Below are 26467 nucleotides of genomic sequence, written 5' to 3' on the forward strand. Positions count from 1 at the left end.
TGACGTGAGCGAAAGACTCCAGTTTAGGTAATACGTATTGGTAGGTATTGTAAATTTAATTTGCAAGTATTAAATCGCCAACTTCAGATAAACATGCCGGATTTTGTGTGCGTATTGTTTATTTATTTACTAAGGTAGGTAGTGTACCTTCTTATAATAGGTAGTTATATATTTTTGTGTGCGATTGGGATTAAAGTATTAGCTTATTGTTGTTCGGTAAATGGTACCGAATTGAATCGCTGCAGGTTACCCATAGGTAGGTACTTTGTTATCCGCATTGACACTATTTTTCTTTATTATTATTCACGCGAGGAGTTGATAGCAAATACAAAGCATCATTATAATATTAAGTAACATGCAACTGTATAAGAATATTAAACCTATACATATTTCATATCGGTGGATTTTCTGAATTTTTATGCCATTATTTGTACATAGATTCTGCAGATTAATTTTCATATTTTAGTAAAAACAAAAAGTTCTGATTCAAAAGTGAAAAATAAGAGATTTAAATAAATATTAACTATGTGCATTTGAGATACTCAACACATGTACTAACTTACGTGCTATGAGTTCAAAGTTTTGAACCCAATCTAATAATTTTCCTTTTTTTCAAAAAAATTATCAAAATATATACGTACAGCTTAAGTGTTTAAAGCTTTTACTTCATTCTATTTTAATTTAAAAAAGCTGCAGGCAAGGCGTAATTTCTGATGGCCTTAAGAGTGGAATTATGGTCGGAAGTAGTTTTTCGAGAAACCATCATTATATTCTAGTCCCAATTCTAGAATGGTATAACGAAATCTAATTTAACGAAACAGTGTTACGTCTAAACCAGCGAACTTGTAAAATATAGAGTGTTTAGATTGTCTTTATTATTTACTGTGAATTTGATAATAATTATTAAAACAAATTATAAGTTTGAACTATTGTATTTGATTTACAGATGTAATTGTGTGCACAACAGGATCAACGCTCAGTTGTTGGATGCCTGGGGGAAATCCTTCGCGTTGCATACGCCAAAAATACATTTGTGACGGACAAAATGACTGCTTTAATGGATTTTCAATTTCGGACGAATTCGGCTGTGGTGAGTGATGACTGATGAGTGATGCAATTTAGAGTTTTAAGGGAGCTTCCGTTGATATAATTACAGTAATGAATGATTTGTTGGCATGAGTACGGTATAAACATGTCATGCAATACATTTATACCTACATCAATTAACTTTCGAGTTTTATTGTTTTAATTAACATGCTTACTAATTGTACATACGTTTATTTAGCTGGTACGTAGTTTTAGATATATTTTCTGGATAAACATTAAAACAAATTTAAATACATTAAATAATATAATATAACGAATTAGGAGTGATAAATTACATTTTATTTCTTCTTGATGAAATACTATACTTCAAGAATTGATATTTGAACTCATTGAAGTTTTAATTATAATAATGTAATATTAAACTTCATATTTTATCCATTATTTTAACGAATTTTATGTCTTTTTAAAAACGAAATTCAATATTGATTGTAGTATAATTGTACGTCTGTACTGAAATATAAATTATTATCATATTATACATTACACCTATTATACTAGTTTTATTTTTGACTCAAAACTTATCAAATATTTCATGCTTATATGAAGACAGAATTTAGGCATTCAGTAAAATTATTTAATCTGATCCATTAAAAAAAAATAGTATATTCATATGGTAAATTGTTCATCATTCTAGTTTATTATAATATGTTATGTATTCAAATTATTCAATTTGGAATTGTTTTGTAGATTTTTATTTCTAAAAAGATATAGTTGGAATTAATACTGTATTATTCTTGTATTGGAAAGTAAGAAATTGAAACCTAAATTTCAGATTTTATCTAATGAATATACAAAATGGATTAAGGGAACTCTATAAACAGTATAAGTACGCTTTATTTTCCGTGAAAAAAGAGTTTAGTGAAGAAATCATTGACAACTGTATCTATGCATTATATTATATAACTATTTTTGTATTTCACGTATTCACTAAAAGTTATTAGCTTTTTAAGACTGATATAAGATATTGAAGTCAGAAAAATGAGCCCGCTATTGAGTGGTATTATTTATTTTACGTACAAATGTACTGCATAGTGCATGACTATTGACTACAATAGTTGTCTGTAGGGTTCTTCTCACAAATAACCGTTTTTCTATATAATTTCGTAATTGCAGAGCAACAAATAAACACCAATAATAGTACTATTACGGGATAACTTGTAAATTACATCGAAAAGGAATTTAAATTATTTTTAATTTTTCTCTAAAAATTACTATAAAAACATTTTAAAGAGCGACTTCCTTTTAATAATACCGCAATAATTGTTGGATAAATGATAATTAATACTTTGTACTTTAAACGTTTTTAAAAAAACTGTCCACTGTCGAGCCAAGTTTTATGAACTTAAGCTTATGCTGGTTTATGATAAAATTATATTATTCATGATTAGTTTAATGATCAGATAATCAAAATTAAAATTACATATTTTTAAAATATTCTATAAGACAGAAATAATATGACAGACTGATTTTTATCTATTTTTATTCAATATATAGACGAACAATACCAGTTATTCCCACATATAAGTAGGTATAGTACATTAGTACTTATTATGGTTTTTTTTAATTTTTGAAATAATTTCAGGGACACTTCAAAAATATTATTTTTTTAAAAAAACACCTCATTGCAAACTCAATAAATTTCTGCTTTCACTCATAATCTTGAATTACACATTTATATTAATTACATCTATAACAAAAAATTTACTATTACTTTTAGTTTTTTTAAATTATGTTTTTTTTATTACGTATCTATAATATTTGTTGTTTCTTCATTTTCCGAATAAAGAAATTGGGTCGAAAATAATTAATTCGAAAAAAAATTTGATTTTACACAATATTTTACATTGTTAGCAGATCAATAAAGTGATTAAAATATTCAATGTATTTTAGCAGAGGAAAAAGAGTCAAGACTTATATATACTAAATGCATTATCGTGAGACATAATGCATTTTGTGTATATTATATAGATAGAAACTATAGAAAGGATAATAATAATAATAATAAAAACACGGTATTAAATGAAAATAAAGACCAATTGAATAAAGTGGCTGTAAATGTTTACTTTGAATCATTTTAAATTTAAATTTCCATCATTATCTCGATTTTATTATAAGTTCCACTCAAGACTACCTATTTAAAGGGATATTAACAACAATGCGTTTTTAGATAATCGTGTTCATCAATCAGAATGCCGACCGGGTATAAGAAGATATATTTAAATCAAAATTGTCATTAGAATTTACTGTACAAACAATTTGAGATTTAATATTTTTGCATCTTGTTTGCTCTATGATTATTGTGATAGTTGTAGGAAGGGCGTGATTGAGCTCGTTTTTGCTTGGGTGTCTTATCATGTGATAGGGGTATAGTTAGCTCCACAGCGTCACACCTAACGAAAGGACGAGTTCGGGGTTAGTTTTTTATTCATTGAACATTAAGTCGGTGGTTGCGACACTTTCGCTGGAATGGATTTTAGCGAATCTCCGTGCTATAGTGATCCTTATTAATTATTAGTATTATGACCTTTCGCTTATAAGTTGTAATGGATATCTCCGAACGTAAGATAGCCGTAATAAATATAGCTCTGGCGCCTAAATGATGCGTAATAATATCATTTAGGATGACGAGTGGTACTTATTAGTAGGGAAACAAATAATCTTTCAAATAAATGTATACAAAATGCATATTTTAATTTCTCACATTAAGTGAATGACAATACATTTTTCTTTTAAAATATTTAAAATTGTAAGCTATTTTGCATTTATCATACACATCTATAGGTAGGGATGTGATATAATATGAATCAAGCATAGTTATATGTTTATAATAATGTATATTATAAACTGATTTAAAACTTATATATAATGTCTGTTTATTTTATGTATTTATTTACAAAAGCAACAATTTAAATTGAGTACTTATATACCTAACACATACGTTATTAAGGCTCTGCAATTTAATACGATATTAAAATAAACATAATTTACGGTAATGGCGGACTACTGCAATTTAATACGATATTAAAATAAATATAATTTACGGTTATGGTGGACTACTGCAGTTATGATGAATCAAGAATATAAATTAAATATTGTCACTATCATACAACCATTACTTATTTAAGTTACATTAAATTCAGTGTATGTTTAAAATGCAATGCCCTTAGGAGTTATATTTTTTAAGTATCTAAATACAAACATTATAAGACACACACATACACCCATAATTAGATTTGTTGAAGTAACTGGTCTTGATTAAATTCAAACTACTATTCCATTCCGAATTCCAATATTGAATTATTTTTCCGGGGACGAAAGAATCAAAAATTAATTTTCAAAAAAATGTATTACATTAATACATTATAAAAATGAATTAATAATAACGGGTGATCGCATTGAATTGAAATCATTTTCTGATCATTGCAATTGCACTGGCAAAGTGGAACAATAATCGGAGGAATGTTTACTAAACTTTTCAGCTCAATAAAATAGAATAAATAGACAATTGTCTTTGATGTCATGAATTCAAGATATTGTTGATATTAAATCCTAGTTTGGCTTGGTTTTCTCGGAAAAATAATGTTTTTAATTTAATGAACCATCCTATCTTACACTTTCTCATCAAGAATAAAAAATGAAATGAAAAAAAAAATTTAGTATAGATTAGTATTAAATAAACGCTTGTATTATCATGCCAACGCACATGACTGATGATCTTTTCAAAGAAAAAAAAATGCTATTGTATTGCGTTCAAAAATTATATCATAAAGCACCAACAATATGATTTATTGTAAATTATAAGTAAGCAAAAAATAAAAAATGTACCACCACAACAACATTGTTGTTTTTAAAGAGAGTAAATGAATCAATTATCATACGATGTTCTTAAATAGAAAGTTTAATTTCCCAATAGATATCCATGTTTCTATTTAAAATTGTATTTTTGTGAAAATGATCAATGTAACTATATGTATACTTTGTTAAAATCTTAATAACATGCACAATTTATACACGTACGTTTCGTCATTTTATCAGCTATTCAACCGTAAACTTTTTGCAAAATTTTTTGTTTTTGCGATTATTTAGTACGTAATTAGTTTGAATTTGTTCACCCCTACTCAGAGTTGGTTTGACATCGGTTCACCGGGTAAATCGATTTTCTGTATGGGGGTTGGAGAAAGGTACTTCGAGTGTACGAATAGCTGCTTAGTTCTCAATAATTGGGGACATTTTTTATTAGAACATATTGTGCATTATATTTATAATTTATAACTGTATGGCCATATGTAACAGTAATGCACCTTTATTACACTAAATAAATTCAGATGACGTATGTACCTACGATTTTAGTAAGACAGATATATTTAAATTTTATAAATTAAAAATACTCGATAAATATATTAGTCTATACAATAATGCAATATTATAAACTATTATAATATATTATTTTTACCTATATTTTGCTGTTATCGTGACCTATATACCTACATAACATCCATTGAATATATAGATTTTTTTTTTGTGGGACAGTATAAGTACCTTGAAAAGACATCTAAAGAGACTGATTTGATTTTGACATAGGTATACCTACGTCCTACCACCTACTAGTTACCTATTAGCTACCCACTGTTATCGACACAATACATTATTTAACATGATTTATCAATGTGTTTTTGTGGTTGACTTGTAAACAATAAATAAAACAGATTGACAATTAATCTATACTAACACTGTACCTTGAATAAGAGATAGAATAAAAATAAAATACTATTGCATAATATGTCGTAAATGGAATTTATATAGTTTTTTTCGTGTTTTTTTTCGGAATTTGATTTACTAAAGATGAGTCGTGTAACCGTTTAGTCGGTCCATTAGCCATTTATCACTCATTTTATTCACTACCGCAATGACTTATTGGAAAAAAAAACAGCTACAAATTGAATGTATTTCACTTTTATAATAGTATATAGTACCTGTGTTTATTTTTTTTGGTATGAAAAATGTGTTTATTTTTTACTTAATGTCACGTATTCGTGTCATGTTTAATTATTTTATACATTTCTCTAGCTAATTTTATTGTTTAAAGTGTTCGAGTCACTTAATTGTAGCGTGATCAAAATAAAAGTGAAGTATTGATTTTTTAGCCAAGCCAAATTCGCATTTAAACGATGAATTTTTCCGGTGTCTGGACGGCAGGTGGCTGCCATTTAAACACCGCTGTAACTTCAAAGCGGAATGTTTACACGGTGATGATGAAACGGATTGCGAAGTTTCGTCACCGTGCGGTGAAGAACAGTTCCGGTGTGCTAGTGGTGAATGTGTGAAATCCGAGAACCGCTGCGACGGCCGAACTGACTGTTGGGATAAAAGTGACGAAATTGGATGCGGTAAGTAACTGAGGACTCAAACTGTAAATTATAAAATACTTTACGTGTATGCGACATTTCGACCGTACTACTTAGCGGTTGAGTAAAGAGTCACTAGATTTGACAGAGATGTAAGTACATTTCGAGGATAAATGTTAGATTTCAAAGTCAATAACGCGTGCTATATAACTCGTAATTATATAGGAAGTTACTTTAAGTTAAAAAAGCTTGAACTGAAGGGGGCGTGGAGGGACGGAGTAACTCATCCTTTAAAAAATATTTTAGAGTACTTATCTCTTTTAATTATACCATTATCAATAAGAAATTTAAATATTCGAGTAAGCAAATTTTTTTATATTCTTGCAAATCCCACTTCCATTTTTTTCCAATTCAACCGCTGAATTTCTAATCGTGTGTATTGTGTACCACACAACGGCACTGTACCTAATAATATATATGTATATTTAATCATCGGTGTAAATTTACACAGCGTTTCTGTAATATTGCGTATTAATAATTAATGATTTTAGCGGCTGTGCCGTGTCCCGGCAAAAATTGGTTGAGGTGCAAGATTGGCAAACAGTGCGTGCCAAAGGAAAAATGGTGTGATTATAGAGTCGACTGTATGGACGGTTCTGATGAGAAAAATTGCGGTAAGTTTTGATTTTGTTCAAAATGTTGTAGAAAATACGGAAATAGTAGGTAAGCCCAAAACTATATTCTATTGTGTGATACTATTATTGTTAATGATCAGTTCTTAGTTAATATTATTTTATAATGTTTTATATTTAATTATTTATTTGCAGTAGGTAATTTGTATTCGAGTTAACACTTAAAAATAATAACTTAACATATTTATCCAAGTCTGATTATCATTAAATTCGTTTGGAACGAAAATATTATACAGTGAAGGTTAACACAATTTAATTTACGAATCATTAAGCCGTTGATTTTCGAAATTAAAATTGTGTATAATATATTTGTTGTATTCGCTCATTATTATTCATGATACTATACAATAAAATTATATTTTTTAATCGACAAACTAAAATTTGTTGTTTCATTTTTATATCTAAATTATACACGTATATTGTACAATTTCAACAATTGAAAATCGAAAAACAATTTAAGCAGATTCAATTGTTAACTATTGTTATTTATCTTATTCACACTTTTCGACACTTAATAAGTTTATCTATTTTTTAGCATACAAAGAGCTTATATTATCAAAAAAAAAAATACTTTTTTGTGACAGATTATAGATTATGCAAAGCTGATGAGTTCCGATGTGACAGTGGTCAATGTATTCCTTTAGAGTATAAATGTAAAAAATATCGAGAAGAACAAATGGGTTGTGTAGACAAATCGCACCTAAGAAATTGCGGTATGTTAAATGTAAACATTTATATTTATTGCCATGTGTACCTATCACGCATGGTTAAAAGTGACGTAACCACAGCTTAATACATTTTGGACTAGAATTTATATTTTACTAAATAAGTAAATTTCTGCTAGGATAAAATTCATTGGAGTTGAAGTAAAGAGTTAATTTTGTTATTGTTAGGTTATTTTATTGGTCATAAATAAACTTTGCTTCGACAAATAGGCCAATTACCATGAATTACTACAAATACTGTAGTTTATCAATACTTAATTTATAACAAAAAATAAACTAATCTCGCTTTTGGAATCTAATGAAGACGTTTTAAACTTTGGATGATTCTCTTAGTCAAATTGTTGTTTTATAATAATTAAGAGAATTTGGTTATCTAGGTTTTTTAATGATGACAAATAAAATTAAAAATTAATTTACTTTTATAGAAGAAACTCAATAACTTGAAGTAAATAGGGACAAAATATTTAAATTCAAATGAATTTTGATTCATTGAGTTTCAAGTTGTCGAGATTGTATAGTGTTAGGTATCATTGCCTTGTAAACTAAAGTTGATTTTGGTTTGTACGGTGTCTTAGTCGATTCTAAATGTGCTGAAAATGAATTCAAATGTCATCGAGGGCCGTGTATACATCAGTCTATGGTGTGCGATGGACAATTGGATTGTGATTTGACTTGGGACGACGAAGATAATAATTGTTGTAAGACTTCTATACAATTTTGCAATATGTATTGAATACATTGAATTCCTCATAACAATGGATTTCAGATTTCATGTGTTCGGATATAGCATCGGACTGCCAGTGCCAAGATGTCCATATTAATTGTACTGATCACGGTCTTGACCAGTTTCCGTACGACGTCGAAAAAGAAATCACTTTTTTGTAAGCACATATTCAATAAAATATTAAAATGAAACAAGACAGTGCAAAATAAAACAATATAATCTTCTTTAATATTTATAGTCATTTGGGCGGTAATAATTTTTCCGATGGAATACATGCAAATACATTTGAACATTTGGATCGCTTAGTTTATTTGTAAGTGAATATCGATTTGGTGTATAAAAACATTATAACATAACGCTATGAATACATTTTAATTTTATAGAGATCTAATGAATAACTCAATAAAACATTTGGAGCCATTAGTGTTTTCCAAGCTTTGGCGTTTGAAAACATTGAACTTACAAAATAACGAAATAACGATTTTGCGAAATGGTTCGTTTTTGGGACTCGGTCAGATGACAGGATTGTAAGATGAATTAATTATTTACTAGAGCATTTTAATAAAACATTGTTCGGTTAGTCCAGCATCGCTAACCTAGATAATAGACAAAACTTATGTTTGCTTTACCCGTTTTATATAATTATAATAATTAACAAACTTAAAATGAATTATATTACACATAACTTTATATTAAGTTCAATGTTTTAACTATCATTAAGATAATTAAAATTAAGCACTCAAAGTTTATTTTAAACAAAATAAAACTGTTTGAGTTCTATTTTATTAATTATTGTTTATGTGGTTAGTCGGTTAGTGTATTGTGTAATAATCGTATTACACGTATTATTTACCACGTGTGTTATTTTTAAAACACTAAAAGTTGAATAACCTGTAAATAGTAATGACCTATCTTTAATAAAACAGAGACACCCGAGGGAAATAAAAGCGTTATTGAGAATGTGACTATCGTTAATAATTGAGGGATGTTTCGTAAACAGCTAGTGGTTTTACTGGTTTTAATATAAAGTAACTAGGTAACATATGTTTTTAGACACTTACAAGGGAACAATATCTACAAGTTGAGTTCAATGGCATTTCAGGGTTTATCATCTTTGATTACACTGTAAGTACATCATACCTTTAGGAAATTTATTTTACAACTCAATGAATAATGCAATTTTTTATGTAATACAGTGACTTGAGCCATCAGAACATTACGGATATTGAATCGGAGGCTTTCGTCGGTCTTAGATCGTTAAAAAGTTTGTTAGTATCTAAATTCGTTGTTTTTATTTGGTGGTTTCACCAGTAATTCGTTATTTTAGAGACCTATCAGATAACTCGCTCACTCATATACGGGATGGCGCATTTCGAGGGATGCCCCAAGTTGTATTTTTGTGAGTATAATATTATTTATTGCCAAACTTTATATTTCTAACCGGAAACTTAATTTTTGACTAAAAGCTTTTACATTTGTTGAACAGAAACCTTAAGAATAATCAATTGAGAGTCATAGACAAGAACGTTTTTTTCACCATGCCGTTACTCGAAACACTGTGAGTCAATAGAGTGGTGTTGCTATATAATACATTTTACTGTTTAATAACGATAGTGATAATAATAATGGTGATGATATAACAATTATTATTCATTTCTCCTAAAGCCCAGAAAAGAACAGCTTATTAACTTTAACAAAAAATAGAGGATAAAGTAGGAGAATCATAAAAACATATTATTCGACGAAATAAATTAGAAACGTACATTATTATGTTATTATTCGCATTACACAATGATTCAATTTATGATCATTAAAGAAAGTTTTTAGGAGAACGTTGTTCACGTCAAGTGTTAATACTGTAAAATATATACGTAAAATGATGAGCTTATAGAATGTAAATTAAAACTCAGGATAAAAAAATGTATATCCTCATGGTAATACTTTGAGGATCTCATAATAGTATATGAGTCATTTCATACTAATCTCATATTCACCGGACTACCAGCGCTGAAGGGTCATAACTCAAACATTTTGAATTTAAATGTACTAATAGTTTAATACCCACGAAATTACTTTTTTATCGTGACACTATTCAGTGATTTTTTTTATTATAAACTGTGAAATCATCAACTACCTATTAAACTTTTGCACCGAGACTAAGGCTATAGATTTATATACAATACTACCAACATATACATTGCAATACTACCATTATCAAATATATTAATATATATATTGGGGGACGAGGTGACCGAGTGGTCTGACGCGTCCGCTGCGACGCAGCCGGTCGCGGTTCGATCCTCGGCCACCGGGCGGAATTTTTCTCCGGACAAGTCGCGGTGACCGGAGAACAAGTGCTGCCATCCCCCACCCCCGGGGCATGGCAGAAAACTACGGGTGTCCCATTCGAAATTCTGCCAAATCAAACACACACGTGTTCCCCCCTACCATCCCAAAAACCTACAATACAAACCTATACAACACAAAAACCCAATGGCCTATGTCGCCGAGGGCTTTTTAATAAAAAAAAAAAAAAATATATTATTTTTTGGACAGACGACAATGTTTTATTAAGTTAAATATAATATAATATAATAATGAGTTCTTGACCAAAGGTCGAATGAATTATTTCAGCTTTTATCATGTTATACAATTGTTTTAACAATATACTTTATCATAATGTGTGTTACAATATTAAAGTGTATAATGTTATGGTGATTAATGATTATAATGAATACAATACATGAGAACATAAATAGAGTATCAATAAAATATATAACGCAATAAGGCAATCATACATCTAAATACTCTCGAAAAAAGTAAAATACGTTTAAAAAAAGAGTCAGAGTTTGTGAGTGTTTATAGAAAAATGAAAAATATTTTCAAATAAAGCACAAAGCTTTTAAAAAATATTTCGAAACAAAATAAAATGTTTGAATTCAAAGTAACACATACTTGCCGACAATAGAAATGGTACCAAACTCAAAAACCTACCCTCAAAACATTGCCATATTTTGAGTTACTTTAACACTAGTAGTAGGTCCTTATATATTATGCACGGCGCCATAATAATAATAGCTCACGGCTCGCATACAGGTTTACCGACGAGTTTCGTTTCTGCTGCTTGGCTCGGTACGTAAAACAGTGCAAACCACTGCCCGACGAGTTCAGCTCGTGCGAGGACCTGATGTCCAACATCGTGTTGCGGGTATGCATTTGGATACTGGCCGTAGTCGCTATCACAGCCAACCTGTTGGTGATCGTATTCCGAGCAAAGTACAAGCACACCAACCAGGTGCACTCGTTCCTCATTGTCAACCTGGCGTTGGGCGATTTGCTGATGGGCTCGTATCTGCTGGTGATCGCCGTGGTCGACTGGTACTACCGCGGAGTGTACTTTATCCACGACTCAGACTGGCGACGGAGTTCCATGTGCAACGTGGCTGGTTTCATAAGCACGTTTTCCAGCGAGCTGTCCGTGTTCACGTTAACCGGTAAGGCGCTACGAGCAGCATTGCACGTGCACAGTGTATTCATTATTGTCTATACTAATATATTATATATTATATTATATTATATTTCATTTTAAGTTATATCGACAGGTTCCTTGTAACTAGGAGAATGATTTCAGTTTCTTTTTTCGACCTCTATACAGCTAGGTTGCTATAGGAACTAGCTCACTCGAGAATCTCGGATTGGTTCGCCAAAATCGAATAATTTTTCTTTATAAAAATATTTTATAATAATAGGGTTAAAATTGGTTACAGAAAATATTGTTATAGAATAGCTGAACCATATTAGATAGGAGCACATTCAATCATAAACATGGGAATGCTAAAATGTTTTACCCGAAAGTAAAACCCTCGCCACGTATACGGGTATACGGTTATACACATCAAGCATAAATTAATTTCATTTAAAATAAAATTATAAATTACTACGTTAAAAAAATTCGAAGTAGTGAACCTGATTTTCAATGAAGAATGTTTTTTTGACCGATACATTAAAATCAATTATTACATTCTTCAATGAACAAGGGATGCTATCTAGGTCATCCACATGTTCACTACTTTCATCATTTTTATTTTTTTATTTGTTGTATTCAGTTTAAACATACTAAACAGTAAACATATTTGAAGAGGAAATACATATATATCCGTGGTATTGCCAATAGAATCTGGAATAAGCTCATTCTCATAAACTCAAAATTACACTTTAAACAGTATTTTTAACTCAAAATAATCTAGGGGTGCTAAGTACTCCTAGTACTCCCGTATGTGTGCCAATGGATGAACCACAATACGTTGCTATGGGATTTTTAAAATAATAAATATGTTCAAAAAAAGGTAATGTCCTTATGTTTGTAGCTCATAGACTAAAAAACTATACTTGACGAAAGTTTCAAAGATTTTTTGTAGAGATATTATGAAAGTTTAGAAAGTAGTTTTAGAGAAAATTGTCACAATTATAATGAAAATCGCATGGAATTCAAACACGTCAAAAATCGAAAGAATTAATTTGTACGTTTATAATAATTATGATATCATACTTGTAAATTAGACACATTCATTATCCCATAAATTAATCCCTTTTATGGCATTTAATTTCATATTTTGTTGCTGAATAGTTTTTAAAAGAAGGCAAATAATGAACGAATAGTTTTTTTTTTATTAACGATTTTGGTAAATTTTGCTTGACGTTTAACCACCCTCAGTATTTACAAACGATTTTTGCCTATTCATTGCTGCTCCATTTTAAAATAAAAAAACTCTCACACAATTTAAAATAAATTGTTTGGTCTTTGTTTTCTTGCACAGCTATTTTAAAAAATGTATTAGATACATTTTTTGTTTTTGTTTCTAATTCATTTTCGTTTGCGTTAGCATTTGTATAATTGTATCGTAGCAGTGGACATAAAATAGTATGCTCTAATATTACGAAATGCAGACCTCCTGCCCATTTCAAACCGCAGTTAAAATTATGAAAACAATATTGTCGTACAGCTTTTAAAATATTAGGACGTGTATAATAATTTCTTAGGATAAATTTTGTATTGGGTACCGTACTGCAACAACTATAACAATTCCACGAACATTTAATACAGTTTAAAAAACTCAATTTACACTTCTGCTACTTCAGACGATACTATTTATTTTCGCACAAAACAATTAACGCACCTACCTATCTGTAATTATCTGTACATCGCTTTCAACCTCTACTTTCCATTTCCATCCAATGAATATAAATATAAGAAAATTACATTTTACATTTATATTCTTGGTAGGTGTATAAAATACATTTTATCAACACCATAATTTTTAAATACTTTTTTGCATTACGATTTGTTTAAAGTTTGATATAATAATATAGATTTTACAACTCAAATCAAATTATGAACACAATTTAGTTCAAAACCCACACACAGCCTGATCAAAGATCTATTGTGAAATAAATAATCATTTATTATACCAAACTGCTTAAAATAAATGTTATAAATCGTAACACAGGCGAAGTATCAGGTTGCATCAAAATATATATGCACTCCAATGAAGATATAATTTGAACCATTTCTCATTAAAATGTTTTAATCTAAATGTTTGATGTATGTATCAATTAATTTTTAATTAAAAACAGTCGTGTACTTAATTATTTGAAAAAATATTAAAATATGCATTTACTGCACTTAAAAATTTTAAATTACCTGTAAAGTGTATTATCACTGTAATACCCATACATTTTTAATTGCATAAAAAAATAACAAAAACATGGCAGTTAAAACAAATATTACTCGAAGTTTAAATAAATAAACACATTTTTAATTGGTTGGAGAAATAAAAACTCATTGAGTAAAAACGTACTTTTAAGTTTTAATATTTAGCAACTACAAATATACTAAATAGATTGTTGAATCGGTGACGAAGTATAAACGATATTACATTGAATGTTTCCTAAGAAACCGAGATCTGAAGGACAAGGGTATAATTTCTTTGGAGTTCGAATTTCGAAAGAATTTTACAGTTACGCTTTTTGCTTTCCACGTGAGTTAAAAAAATGAATAGCCGAAATTATTTTGATGAATTATTTGTATGAAAGGTATTATTTTTTCATAAGATATACCTACGTTATTTAAATTCTTTGTAACATATTTTCAATATACTATAGTGATCACACTGGAAAGGTTATTGGTAATCATATTTCCTTTCAAAGTCCGACGTTTGGAAATGGATTTTACACGCATACTGATGGCAGTGTGTTGGTTACTAGCAATAATTATATCTGCTATTCCTCTATTCAACATTCATTATTTCAGGTAAACATATTATTAAGAAAATCGTCATAATTTATTATTTTTGTTACACCAGAGCAAAATACAGTACAACGATTGTACTATTTTAGTGTTATGTATATTATGTATCTATTTACCTACCTAAAGCTTACTTATTCATTTTTCAGAAATTTTTATGGACGGTCAGGCGTGTGTTTAGCCTTGCACATTACTCCGGACAAACCCAACGGCTGGGAGTATTCTGTATTCATATTTCTATGTAAACGTTACATTTATTTATTTAATTATTTTTAAATGTATTACTGCAGTTGTACTTACTTGATAATTCACCTGACCGATTTCGTATATGATGAATGTGTTTTAGTTGTTAATCTGGGATCGCTGCTGTTGATATCCGGAAGCTACCTTTGGATGTTTTTCGTCGCCAAGATGACCCATCGTGCCACCGAGACCCTAATCCGACATCGGTCTCTCAGCGAGTCTGCGATGGCCTGGCGTATGAGTCTGTTGGTGGCTACAGACGCGGCGTGTTGGGTGCCCATCATAGGATTAGGATTATGGTCTTTGGCTGGATTCACCGTGCACCCGCAAGTAAAAATATACAACGTGATTAATTTAATAGTGTATTATTGTGTAGATATCGCATCAAAATACTTGACGACCGTCGCACTATATACATCTTCTTTTTATTTTCTGGCTTCTCAATATTCTGTTAGAATTTTGGCCTCCCACCAATTGTGGCTGTCACTGCTATCTGTTCTCCAACCTTCCCGATTCTGGATTTTTCATTCGATAGATTCATTCGTCACATCTAGTGTTTCCAGATCCTTCCTCATCGTATCCGTCCATTGCTTATATGGCCTTCATCTGGGCATTTTCGCCGTCGGGTGATATTCAATTACAGCTTGTAGACCAAGTAGCTTGACCAAACCTAAACCACTATAGTCTTTAGCTTTTGATATAGTTTGTTAACAATTATACGTTAGTGATTTCTCTCAAATCTACATTTTTTCTTATGCGCCGTGTGTTTGGTTCGCTGCCGTAGTCTGGGCCACTATCTTTCTCAGTATTTTATTTTTAATTTAATTTATTTCATCAAATAACATTTTACAATTAAATAATGTACATTTTCAAAAGTTAATAATTTATACTCTTACATTAGTGGGCCATATTTTACACCTATTATTTACTGAAGGTCCTTTTTATGGCTATATGTTTGCCCAACTTTAGTCTCTCGAGAAAACAACTTAGATTTGAAATTTGTATATAGTGCAAAAAGTGTCCTCTCTGCCTTGTGTATGTGGCTAAAGATTTCAAGACCCCAATCATTGAAGTTAGTGATAGTCGATCATAGATACCAGAACTGTTGGACCTTTTCAAGGGATAATCTCTGACTTTCATATTTTTCTACTCATTTGGCAGTAGTTTTAATGCTTTTGTTTTTTCTTGGTCTATTTTTAAGTCAACCTAATTCAGCTTTTACTACGAGTGCACTATATACATTAAATACATATCATATTAATGGTATTTATAGTTTCGCGAATAATGGCTTTATTTGTCGTTCATTTATCAACCGAGTTAATTAGTTTCCGACGCACTTTTATAGTTTGAGCCCTTTGAAGGGGAATTTAATTTTGCATTAGTACAGACACTGAGACACAAATGCAATATTGATTATTGAATAACTAGTACAGTATACACGATATTATGTCGATCGTTTGTGTTCATATCAATATAATATACTTATATATTCATGGCTACTATTTATTGTTAAAGTACAGTCTACGCCTACTCTATAATTAAAACATATTTTACTTAAAATGTATTTAAATGTTTATTTTTATATTCACCAGAATATTTAAAACGTAAAACCTAAAAAACCAGCCTTAATCGACATAAATGGCTCAAATTATATATTTGATATTTTTAGGTGTTTGCTTGGGTTGCTGTTTTCGTGTTGCCTTTGAACGCTGCGGTAAATCCGGTGCTTTACACACTGTCCGCGGTTCCAATAATCCGTCGTAGTGTAGTGTCAAATAGGAGGGCGGTGTCACTCAGACGGTCTGTAACTAACGACCCAAATCGCACAATGTCCATGACCATGGTGCCATCTACTGTGCAATGTACGGTGAATTATAAATACATATATAGCCAATATTCAATTAACTATTGCGTTACCGCTTGAATTTAAATGAGGACGTACAAATCAGGGTGTATTTAGAGACTGGAGAATTTAATTGTTGAAAATTAATAAGTTGTTGAAATTACGTTTAAGAATGCCATGTATCCCATCTTCGCCCTGTGAATAAGTTGTGGGAAAAGCATGATTTGGGGGAAGGTGGTAAAAGTCGGAAAACGAATATTTGGATTGTCAAAAAAAAAAAAAAAATGGACACTTAAATCACGAAACGTTGACAGATAAATTAGAACATGACTAAAAAAATTCAAGAAATGTATTTATAAGCATTTGCATATTACGTCGAGAAAAATAGAGGAGTATGTAGCTAAAACTTCTTATTTTTGTCAATATTTTCTACATTTTATGAAATAATGTTTTAATATTGAATATTCTGATAAGTATAATTAACTATCATTCATTGAAAGATTTAAGCATATTTATTAACGAATTCTCCTATCAATTTATTTAATCGACTTATTTAAGTCTTATTTCTATTGATATTTTCGTCACAATAGAATATCACAACTAATATTTCATATTAAATACGAAATTATATACAACCCGTTTGGCCGTTTTAATAAAATCAATACAGTTTTAGCTGTATTTAAGACTGCGTTTGAGTAATCTTTAAAAATTAAGTAGATAGTGTTTTAAGTCGTTTTGGTAAATAAAATAATTAGATGAAGCTGAAAAGTTTTTGGTGACGGTACGTTTATTTATGTTCCAAGTAATTTATTTCAAATGTATCTATACTTTAAATGTTTCTTAAATATATTATTATGTCCTTGAGACATATGCTTCTTCGAATCAAAATTAAGGAGGTATTTAAAGCTATACGGGAAAAACGTATTAAATTGTGTTCTTCAATTACCAAAAAAAAAAAAATTGAACTTCAAACACACCGCTCATAATGCAGTTTGATATAAATTCCTTTCTTGCAGAATTCGTTGTTATTATTTTCATTTAAAATAAAATTGGATTCGTCGAAAAACAAGTAAAAAATATTATTCGAATCTAGAATCAAAATATTGTGTATGGCCAAAGAGCGTTTTTGGATTACTTTTTCCTATAGAAAGTCTATTTTTAATAATATTAATTTCAACGTCACTTGAGTAAGACTGATTGTTAGACTACTATTTATTGCACAACACACATATTAATTTTTTTTTATTGTAATCGAAATAGCTATGAAATTGTATCCATACTTAGGTAGCTGGTAGGAACCTACTATCAAAATGGTCAATGTTATCTAAACCGTATCTTGTGCAGTATGTAAGTATAATGCGTTTTTACCTATTACCTACATTAAATAATGCCACATCGCATATCGGTTAATACGGCCAAGAGTTTACCATCATCATTTTTTTATCATAATATTCATAATTATCAGTATGGGTATATAAATAGGTATCATTTTTTTGAAATTAAAATCTTATAATGTATTAGGAGAAAAAATGTCATTTTTATTGGAAATCGAGGATTAAACAGGCAACTTTCTTTTTGACCAAAAACATAAATTTTCTTAATTATAAAATTTATATAATTAGTAAATTTAATCATTACTGTACAATACATATTTCTTTATTTGTATATCTATACAACATAGTAAATAAATAAATACATTTTCAATTGACACTGTAGGTATGTACGTCTACAGTACAACAATTCAAATCATATTTTCCTTATGCAAACAAAACAAATAATTATTTATTTAAAGTATTTGTATTTATAAATATTATAATAACCTTCTAAGTTCTTTTCCCTCACTATTTCTCCCTCTCTCAAAGCAACTGCGGCTATATTAATGTGGTCACCAAAATCAATAATTTAAGTGTTAGGTATAAAATAAATTGTTAAACACTTGACGCGTGTATCTACAATAATAACGTATCACTTGAGTTTATCCTACTTACCAGAAACTCGGAAATCGTCAATAATTATTAAGCTATACTATTAAACCCGGTTAGCGGTCACATGAAAATCAATCATCCTACAGATCCACTAGTAATGCGGTATCTTTTACGAATAATGTACTTAGTGGATAACATCTAACCTGTCTATCATTAGTCACGTGAACAACAACCTTCTAAACTTTTGGTTTGGATTTAGACGAAAACACGCTATTAAACCAAAGGCGTGACTAAACCTTGGGGCGGAGGTAAGGAGTGTTAGCACTCCCAGTTTATTAGCACTTCCAAATGTCCTGTAAAGTATTTTAATTGGATTTTCCAACTAGCACAAAGCTGTAGTCAAAATAATTATATTTATAATACTAATTTTTTTACAATAAATTATTTACGCACTGTTTTAAAAAAAGGGAATGAACCTAATAACGGTTTACACAGTATAATATTATGTATAATTGTGTTTAATACACTGATCATTCTAACATTGAAAAATTATATTTATTTTTCAAATTTGTTTAAAAATGTATGTAACTAGTTAATTTATAAAGTTATACAAATGAGTAATGACTCTACTGGAACTTAATTCTTTAATTAATGTTTTTAATGACTTAAAGTATTGTTATACATCAGTGGTTTTCGACCTTTTTGAATTCATGTCACCCTTATCCACAAGAATCCAACCCTACGTCTCCCTAACATTGAAATAATTTAAGCTGTATATTTTAGAAGAAAAATATACCCTTTAACCTTATGCCGTTAAGTGTGAAAAATTAGAATGTTGTTCTGGAGACGGTGGTAATTACATGACAACAGCTGCCTTAATACGATTTTATTCGAAAAATTCTCATATTTTTATTCTTTTCTGAAAGATATCGACGATTTTGCGGCACCCCTACACTCCTGGTTGAGAACTACTGTTATACATCATTGATTTTATATTGATTTGAGTTATTGTATTTGTTCAACCAGTCACAGATTTAGAATTCTAAAATTGAGGGGGGGGGAGGGGGGAGGCATATTTTTTTCAGAAAAAATACAATTATTACTTAAGTACCTATATGTATAACATAATAAATTAAAGATAAAAACGTTAAAAATTTAATTTATATTCTTAATTTATGGATTTTAAGACAAATGACTTATTTATTACATAAATAAATACATAACATTTAGTATTTCCAAGGGAGGGAGGGAGGGAGGGGGATCTATCTTGGATCCTTGTTCTGATCAACTAAAATATTGTATATAGAGCAACTGCATGAAATTAATTATAATCGTTCAAATTCAATTTCCTTAACAATATAGATATTATTTAAGAATTTATCATTAAAGCCATTTTGCTTCTATTCTTATTTTTCTCATTCACTTCTCATTACCTGCCGATCTAAATTCTGGTATTTCGAGAACCTATTAAAAATAATAATGATTTCCTATTTTTTTTTTATTTTCAAACGAAAATTGATTATAAAATTGATCTTAAATTCTTTACATAATTTATAATATGATTTTGCAGTAAAGATTTTGTTCTCTAAAGTACATTTTGATGTTAATAAAACTTCTAAAGTCATTCCAATACTGGGAATTATTGATTTCATAAAAACTAAAAACATCACTGAGCGTATCTTAGGTGTACTTATTGTCTTTTATAATATAATATTGTTTCATCAGAATAAACGATTAATTTAATTAATGACTATTTTCTTTCATTACAGTCGGTATATTTCATCTCTCGTGTTTAGATGTGATTACAATTTTATAAATGTTAATTTCAATCTACACTGAATTTGAAAATATTAATTACTGTTTACAATTGTAGACTCGTAAATTACGCCTAGAAACCACAAGCAAGCTTGCATATAATGTGCTTATCCTTATAAATTTATTTTTATTTACTTTCAGGAATATCCTACTCGTATAGTCACATAAGTCACGAGTTTACTGTACTTCATAATATTATATACTTATTCATATTGTTTGGAATGTATGCTTTAATAATATCTATGTACTTTAGTCTTATATGATAATAAATTATAGCGGCGAACCGTTTAAAATACCTAAAATACATTTTGTCAATTTGTTTGTTTGTATATACAGATAACGGAGACAAAGTGACTTTTTCATTAATAACAAAAATCCCACCCAGGTAAAAAGAATATAGTTTTACCATAGTCTTATAAGATTACGATACCTATGTGTTATTATCGATATTATTTTTAAACCAACGTAATATTATATTACAGAGGTCCGGAAATTGTCGAGACAGAAATGACCGCAAATGGCCGATCGATCACATTTGGAAAAATGATATGAATTAAAAAATTATTCATTAGGTGGTATCTGGTCAGTGTTATCTTTAAAGTGACTTTAGGTGACTCGACGCCTGCAGTATTCATATTGTACATCCAATATCCATATATACATATATATATTATTATATTATGTATATATTATATATATATGTATGTTAATTGGTGTTCTAGGCCGTATATTTATAAATACATATTATGTAATAATTATCATTCCGCATTCGTTATGGGAATTTGAAATAATCATATACTAGTCCCTTTTGCTCAAACGTGTTGAATTCACTCGGGACACTAAAACGCACATGCCGAACGTGTGCGCTATACTGTTATTATAATTCTATAATATTATGCTCTATTCGAGTTGAGTTTACTCGAGTTTGCGCATGCCCACCGAGTACCTACCTGCTATCACGAAAACGACGTGATACTACAGACTCAGTGCTCACTCGTACGCAAACACCCCCCGACGATACGTTCTACACCAGCGCTCCAAGTCAATAACATACTGTGCATTTTTATGAGGGTTGTTTGGCGACCAGTTTTTTGTCTGTCGAGTGCAGGGCGATTGACTTGAGTAGAGTATAATATATAGTAGTATAGCCAGTAGGTATAATATATATATATATATATTCATGTAATATAATATATACTAAATTCTATAGTGTCTGTTTTATCTTACGATTTTTTAAATTTCTTTTATGTGTTTTTATTTAGTTACTGTGGTGTTTTTGTATTTTTTTTTTTTTTTTTATACCTATTTGAACCGCAAACCCGATGCTATTATTTCATTGTTAATTACAGAGTGTTGTCATATAATTCTTCACAATACTTGTACACTTGTTCACATTTCTCGCATCATAGATTACAATAATATTATGAATAAGTTCAAATGTACAATAATAATATAAGAATGTAATATAATATACTTCTTTTATGTTTTTATTGTAACAATACATTTATTTGTAGTTATTATAAACCGTTAGGGAGTATATTATTATGTTAAATGTTTGTGTAATATCAATTGGATTTGAGACAAAAATGATCGTATGCTATTTATACCTGTACAATTATAGACTATTGCCGATTGTATATATTTGAGTTTTGATATAATTATTAAAATATTAAACGATATATTTAATAACACTCTAAAAATAATAGAGACGAGATCATAAAAACACGAAAACGCTGTAAAATAGAAAAGGATTTAGGAGAAAACAGCTAACATGGGAAATATAAACACGGAAGAGCTCAAATGTCCTCAAAGGACGTCCTGTAAAATCATTGAAATTTTTTTTTCAGTTTAGCAACGGAGGATTACTTATTTGTTGGAAATTTGTTGATAAATATCAATACAACATTAAGAACATAAATATTAAAATAATTGAATAATGTATGTAAATATATAACTGCAAGGTAATACAAAGTACATAAAATAACAAAAATATTAAATAAAATAAATTGAAAAAACTGTCCACATTTTTAATGTAGAGTGCTTAAAAAAATCCGTATATATAATAATATGATCAATAGATGAGTAACACATCTGATTTAATCAGTTGTGATATTAAATGGAAAGAAAATTAAAACGACGTGCAGGTGATGGTTTTTACGGTCTTCGTTAGAAGGATCACTATATAAACATAACTAAGTACCTAACTGTCATTTTAGATTCTGAGCGGAGCTGGATACGGAGCGGATACATTCTGAATGTATTTTTAATTTAAAAATATTTTTGTTATATTAACTCTTTCTCACCGTGTAGTAATATGTTCATGTGCATAAACTTGACTTCATCGTTTTAAGAATGCTTGTAAATAAAATAAAACAATAGTACAATAGGTACTTACTCTGACGGCTCTACAGGGATGGAGTCACTTAGATCTTGGTACAGTCAAGTATTAAAAAGTAAGTGCTAAGATATAAGTTTTAAATAAGGGTTAAAGTTATTTTTTGTTTGTTGATAATGTTTTTGGATCGTTTACAACTTAATATTAGGCACTACAAAATACTATGGTATAATGATGAGCAAAAATCAAAACTCATTAAAAATGCATATTATGTATTTATAATATATAATATGTATTTGTATATTATATTATACTATATTATACGTGTGTGTATTAAATAACATCAAGAATACTTAGTAAAAATAAATAAATAGCGAGCCATCAAAAATAGTTGATGTAACAGATAAAATAGAAATATCAAATAACTTCGAAAAAACAATCAAAAAGGAACATTATCCTAATCATTAATATTATTATATATGTATATACAAGACATGTTTATAGTTTCACAACTCGACAGTTCTCTAATACATTTGCACAAAGTAATCTTTAATGAAACATTAGATTATTAGATTATTATATTAATGTATGTACAAACATATTTGTTTTTATGCATATCAATAATGATTTCATAATTCGGTTAACCAATTCTATGATTGCACAGAACAATCGCGTTTAGAACAAAAAAAAAAAAAATACTAGTTATATATTTAATAATTTATAGCAATAATAATATGTCAAGTTAAAAATAAATCGTCATATAATTGGTAACGACTGTCGATTTTGNGTCAAGTTAAAAATAAATCGTCATATAATTGGTAACGACTGCTGACGATTTTTAATATTTTTGGTAATACTTCTACTACTACTACTACTACTACTACTACTACTACTACTACTACTAATAATAATAATACTTCCAATACTGCTACTAACAACAATAATCATAATAATAATAATAATAATAATAATAATAATAATAATAATAATAATAATAATAATGTTGATAATCGTAGAACGACAACTTCGAATAAGCGCAGTGTATGATGAGCCGGCGGTCGGGCAACAACTAAGTACAGTTTCTGTTGATCATAATGTTTGCCAGGGCATTTCGTCTCTTCCTCCAGCATCCGAGTGTCTGACAATGATATTGCAGCTGTTTGTACCACATTTTCGTCTGCTCGCCGTCTTGGCCCTAAACAAAAAAATAATAATTATCTTTGGTTTAATATCACTGCACTTATTCATGTTCAGAGGGGTTTTATTATATTTTACCAAACGATAAAAAGATGACATAATAGGCGCAGTTCCGCGTTGATTTCAAGCCAAAACTATTTTGCGCCCTATTCGGAGATATGGTTCGACCTAATGCTACCGTCAGTGTAAACGAAAAAAAAAAATGAATAATAGCAAGTTCGTTGAAAATAAACCAGTGCATCCCAAACGGCTCCCATCCGTTGTTTTATACTTTTTCCCAAATGCCTCCCTTCAAAAAACGTTTCACTCAACTTTACCCAATGTATGATTTTTCTATTTCTGATTTTTTCTATTTTAACTCTAAAATTTAAAAAAAAAAACAATTTTATAATATCAAATCTTTTTTTATTTTTAACTCACATTATCAGACAGTCCAAAGTCTGTATGAAATGCGAAGTAATTTATGTTGTAAAAACCCGTTGGTGTTTGGGAATTTACCTGTTTGTTAAACGAGAGCCGTTTGGGATATGTCCAAATAAACATTTTGTTTTTGTCGAGCAGTGTGACCTACGTCCAGTGTCAGTATGGCACGGTAGGTCACTCGGCAATCGTCTGCGAGTCAATCTCAGTAAAAAAAACTACTAATTTAATAGGAATTATATAGTGTATAATTTATCTAACTGAAAATAAAATAATTGTATTGCTGTGTTTTAAATGACAGTTAAATAATTGGGTTTCTTGAGTCCTTTTAAGTCCGACCGGGATACAGAAATAATATATTATCACAGCAGAGTTTGCAGGAAACATTTCAAATGTACTACACACATAATATTGATCCTGACGCGCATGACTTGGGAGTAGATCGTTTAATATAATATACACCTATGCTGTTAGATATGATGAGCTATGAATTCCCCAAAACTTACTTTCAGTATGTACGTGTCCTTGGTAGTGATTTCGTGCAGTTCGAAGTAATCGTCCCAGTCGCTTTCACAGCATAATACACACCGGTCCAAGTACATGGGTTCCTGAAAAGCAAATATAAAGATCGATTAAAATGCATATTATCACAATAAATTGATTTTATCGGTGAAGTGACCGCGAATGTGTTAATTATTATTACACGTATTGAATCGTACTGGAAATGTGAATCGGGATTTTCCAGATTTGTTTAAATGTTTTAAAAATCCTAGTCGTTGAATTATACATGACGTAACGCCATGACACTGCGTACATAACATGATATTTATATACGCGAGTCGTCGGGTCGGCGAAACTCTCGGGAGAAACCTCTCACTCTTTTTCTCGAGATCATATAATGAGAGAACGCGCTACAGACGCGTACGTCCACTGCACTATAGTTCCAATCCGAAATCGTAAAGTTTTGTTTTGTTTTTTTTTTTGTTGTTACTTACCCGAAGTAAGCTTATCCTGCCGCTCTTCTCCTTGAGCAACACCAGCGACGCGTCTCTGATGCCGTTCTGTCTGGGAAACGAGATGTCGTCCGCGTCCGGGTTGTAATTGTCGTTGGGCTGAACACAGAGAAAACGTAACCACACATTAATCACGCATACCTCATATTTTATACCAATTGCGAGCGCGTACGTACTCGACGAGCGGGCACACGATTATAATCGTTCGTATATAATTTATTATATTATATTATATTAAAGACTCACCTTTCCCAACGTCACGATGATCGCGTTTATCGGCATCAGTTTGATGGTCCTGCCGCCCCGCCGCCAATTGTGGTCCGACGGTTGTGTGTACAGCAGCCGACCCTCCATGGCGAACCGGATCTCTTCTCCAAGTCCCGACCATTCGAGCACGTCCACGGCCACCTGCAGCCCGAACAACGGAAATTTACATAGGTCTACAACACGTGTGTTCGTCTGGCGTGACGAACTTGACGATTTACTCGGAGACGTCTTAACGACTCGTTGGATATACATACTACCCATAGATATCAATTACTAGATAGTCAGTCGCCCTTAGGAATAGCTTAAAGTTGGATTTTCGTTTTTAAATTTAAAAAAAAAATCACTTCATGACCTACCCTGTCCGCAAACTTTATTCAAACACCTCATTTTTTCGTCTCGTTATACTGTTCACAATATGCACGTGTACTCATTACTCAATGTACACTCCCGGGACCTATATCTACTACACTAAATATCACCCAGGAGCTAGATAAAGATTATACCTCTACTGC

The 26467-nt window shown here is 30.1% G+C and overlaps 2 protein-coding genes across 4 annotated transcripts in view; one reads left to right on the forward strand and one right to left on the reverse strand.

Annotated features, from left to right (window-relative positions):
* LOC111029263 (G-protein coupled receptor GRL101-like) overlaps positions 1–21963 on the forward strand; it is a 62979-nt gene extending 41016 nt beyond the window's left edge. For both annotated transcript variants that reach the window (XM_022308226.1, XM_022308227.1), the window contains exons 9-27: positions 947–1090; positions 6252–6494; positions 7004–7126; positions 7729–7857; positions 8445–8567; positions 8636–8750; positions 8832–8906; positions 8977–9120; positions 9647–9718; positions 9790–9861; positions 9921–9992; positions 10080–10151; positions 11690–12087; positions 14756–14903; positions 15047–15138; positions 15244–15470; positions 16810–17002; positions 21060–21108; positions 21206–21963. In XM_022308226.1, coding sequence (XP_022163918.1) covers positions 947–1090; positions 6252–6494; positions 7004–7126; positions 7729–7857; positions 8445–8567; positions 8636–8750; positions 8832–8906; positions 8977–9120; positions 9647–9718; positions 9790–9861; positions 9921–9992; positions 10080–10151; positions 11690–12087; positions 14756–14903; positions 15047–15138; positions 15244–15470; positions 16810–17002; positions 21060–21108; positions 21206–21275 — 2561 coding nt within the window. In that variant the 3' untranslated portion in view covers positions 21276–21963. The remainder of the gene's footprint in view (positions 1–946; positions 1091–6251; positions 6495–7003; positions 7127–7728; positions 7858–8444; positions 8568–8635; positions 8751–8831; positions 8907–8976; positions 9121–9646; positions 9719–9789; positions 9862–9920; positions 9993–10079; positions 10152–11689; positions 12088–14755; positions 14904–15046; positions 15139–15243; positions 15471–16809; positions 17003–21059; positions 21109–21205) is intronic.
* Positions 21964–24004: 2041 nt separating this feature from the next.
* The window catches only part of LOC111029242, a 96887-nt gene continuing 94424 nt past the window's right edge, over positions 24005–26467 (reverse strand). For both annotated transcript variants that reach the window (XM_022308195.1, XM_022308194.1), the window contains 4 exons: positions 25935–26096; positions 25671–25787; positions 25182–25283; positions 24005–24253 (listed from right to left, as the gene is read on the reverse strand). In XM_022308195.1, coding sequence (XP_022163887.1) covers positions 24128–24253; positions 25182–25283; positions 25671–25787; positions 25935–26096 — 507 coding nt within the window. In that variant the 3' untranslated portion in view covers positions 24005–24127. The remainder of the gene's footprint in view (positions 24254–25181; positions 25284–25670; positions 25788–25934; positions 26097–26467) is intronic.

Source organism: Myzus persicae, unplaced genomic scaffold, assembly GCF_001856785.1.
Source record: "Myzus persicae strain clone G006 unplaced genomic scaffold, MPER_G0061.0, whole genome shotgun sequence".
NCBI lineage: Eukaryota > Metazoa > Arthropoda > Insecta > Hemiptera > Aphididae > Myzus > Myzus persicae.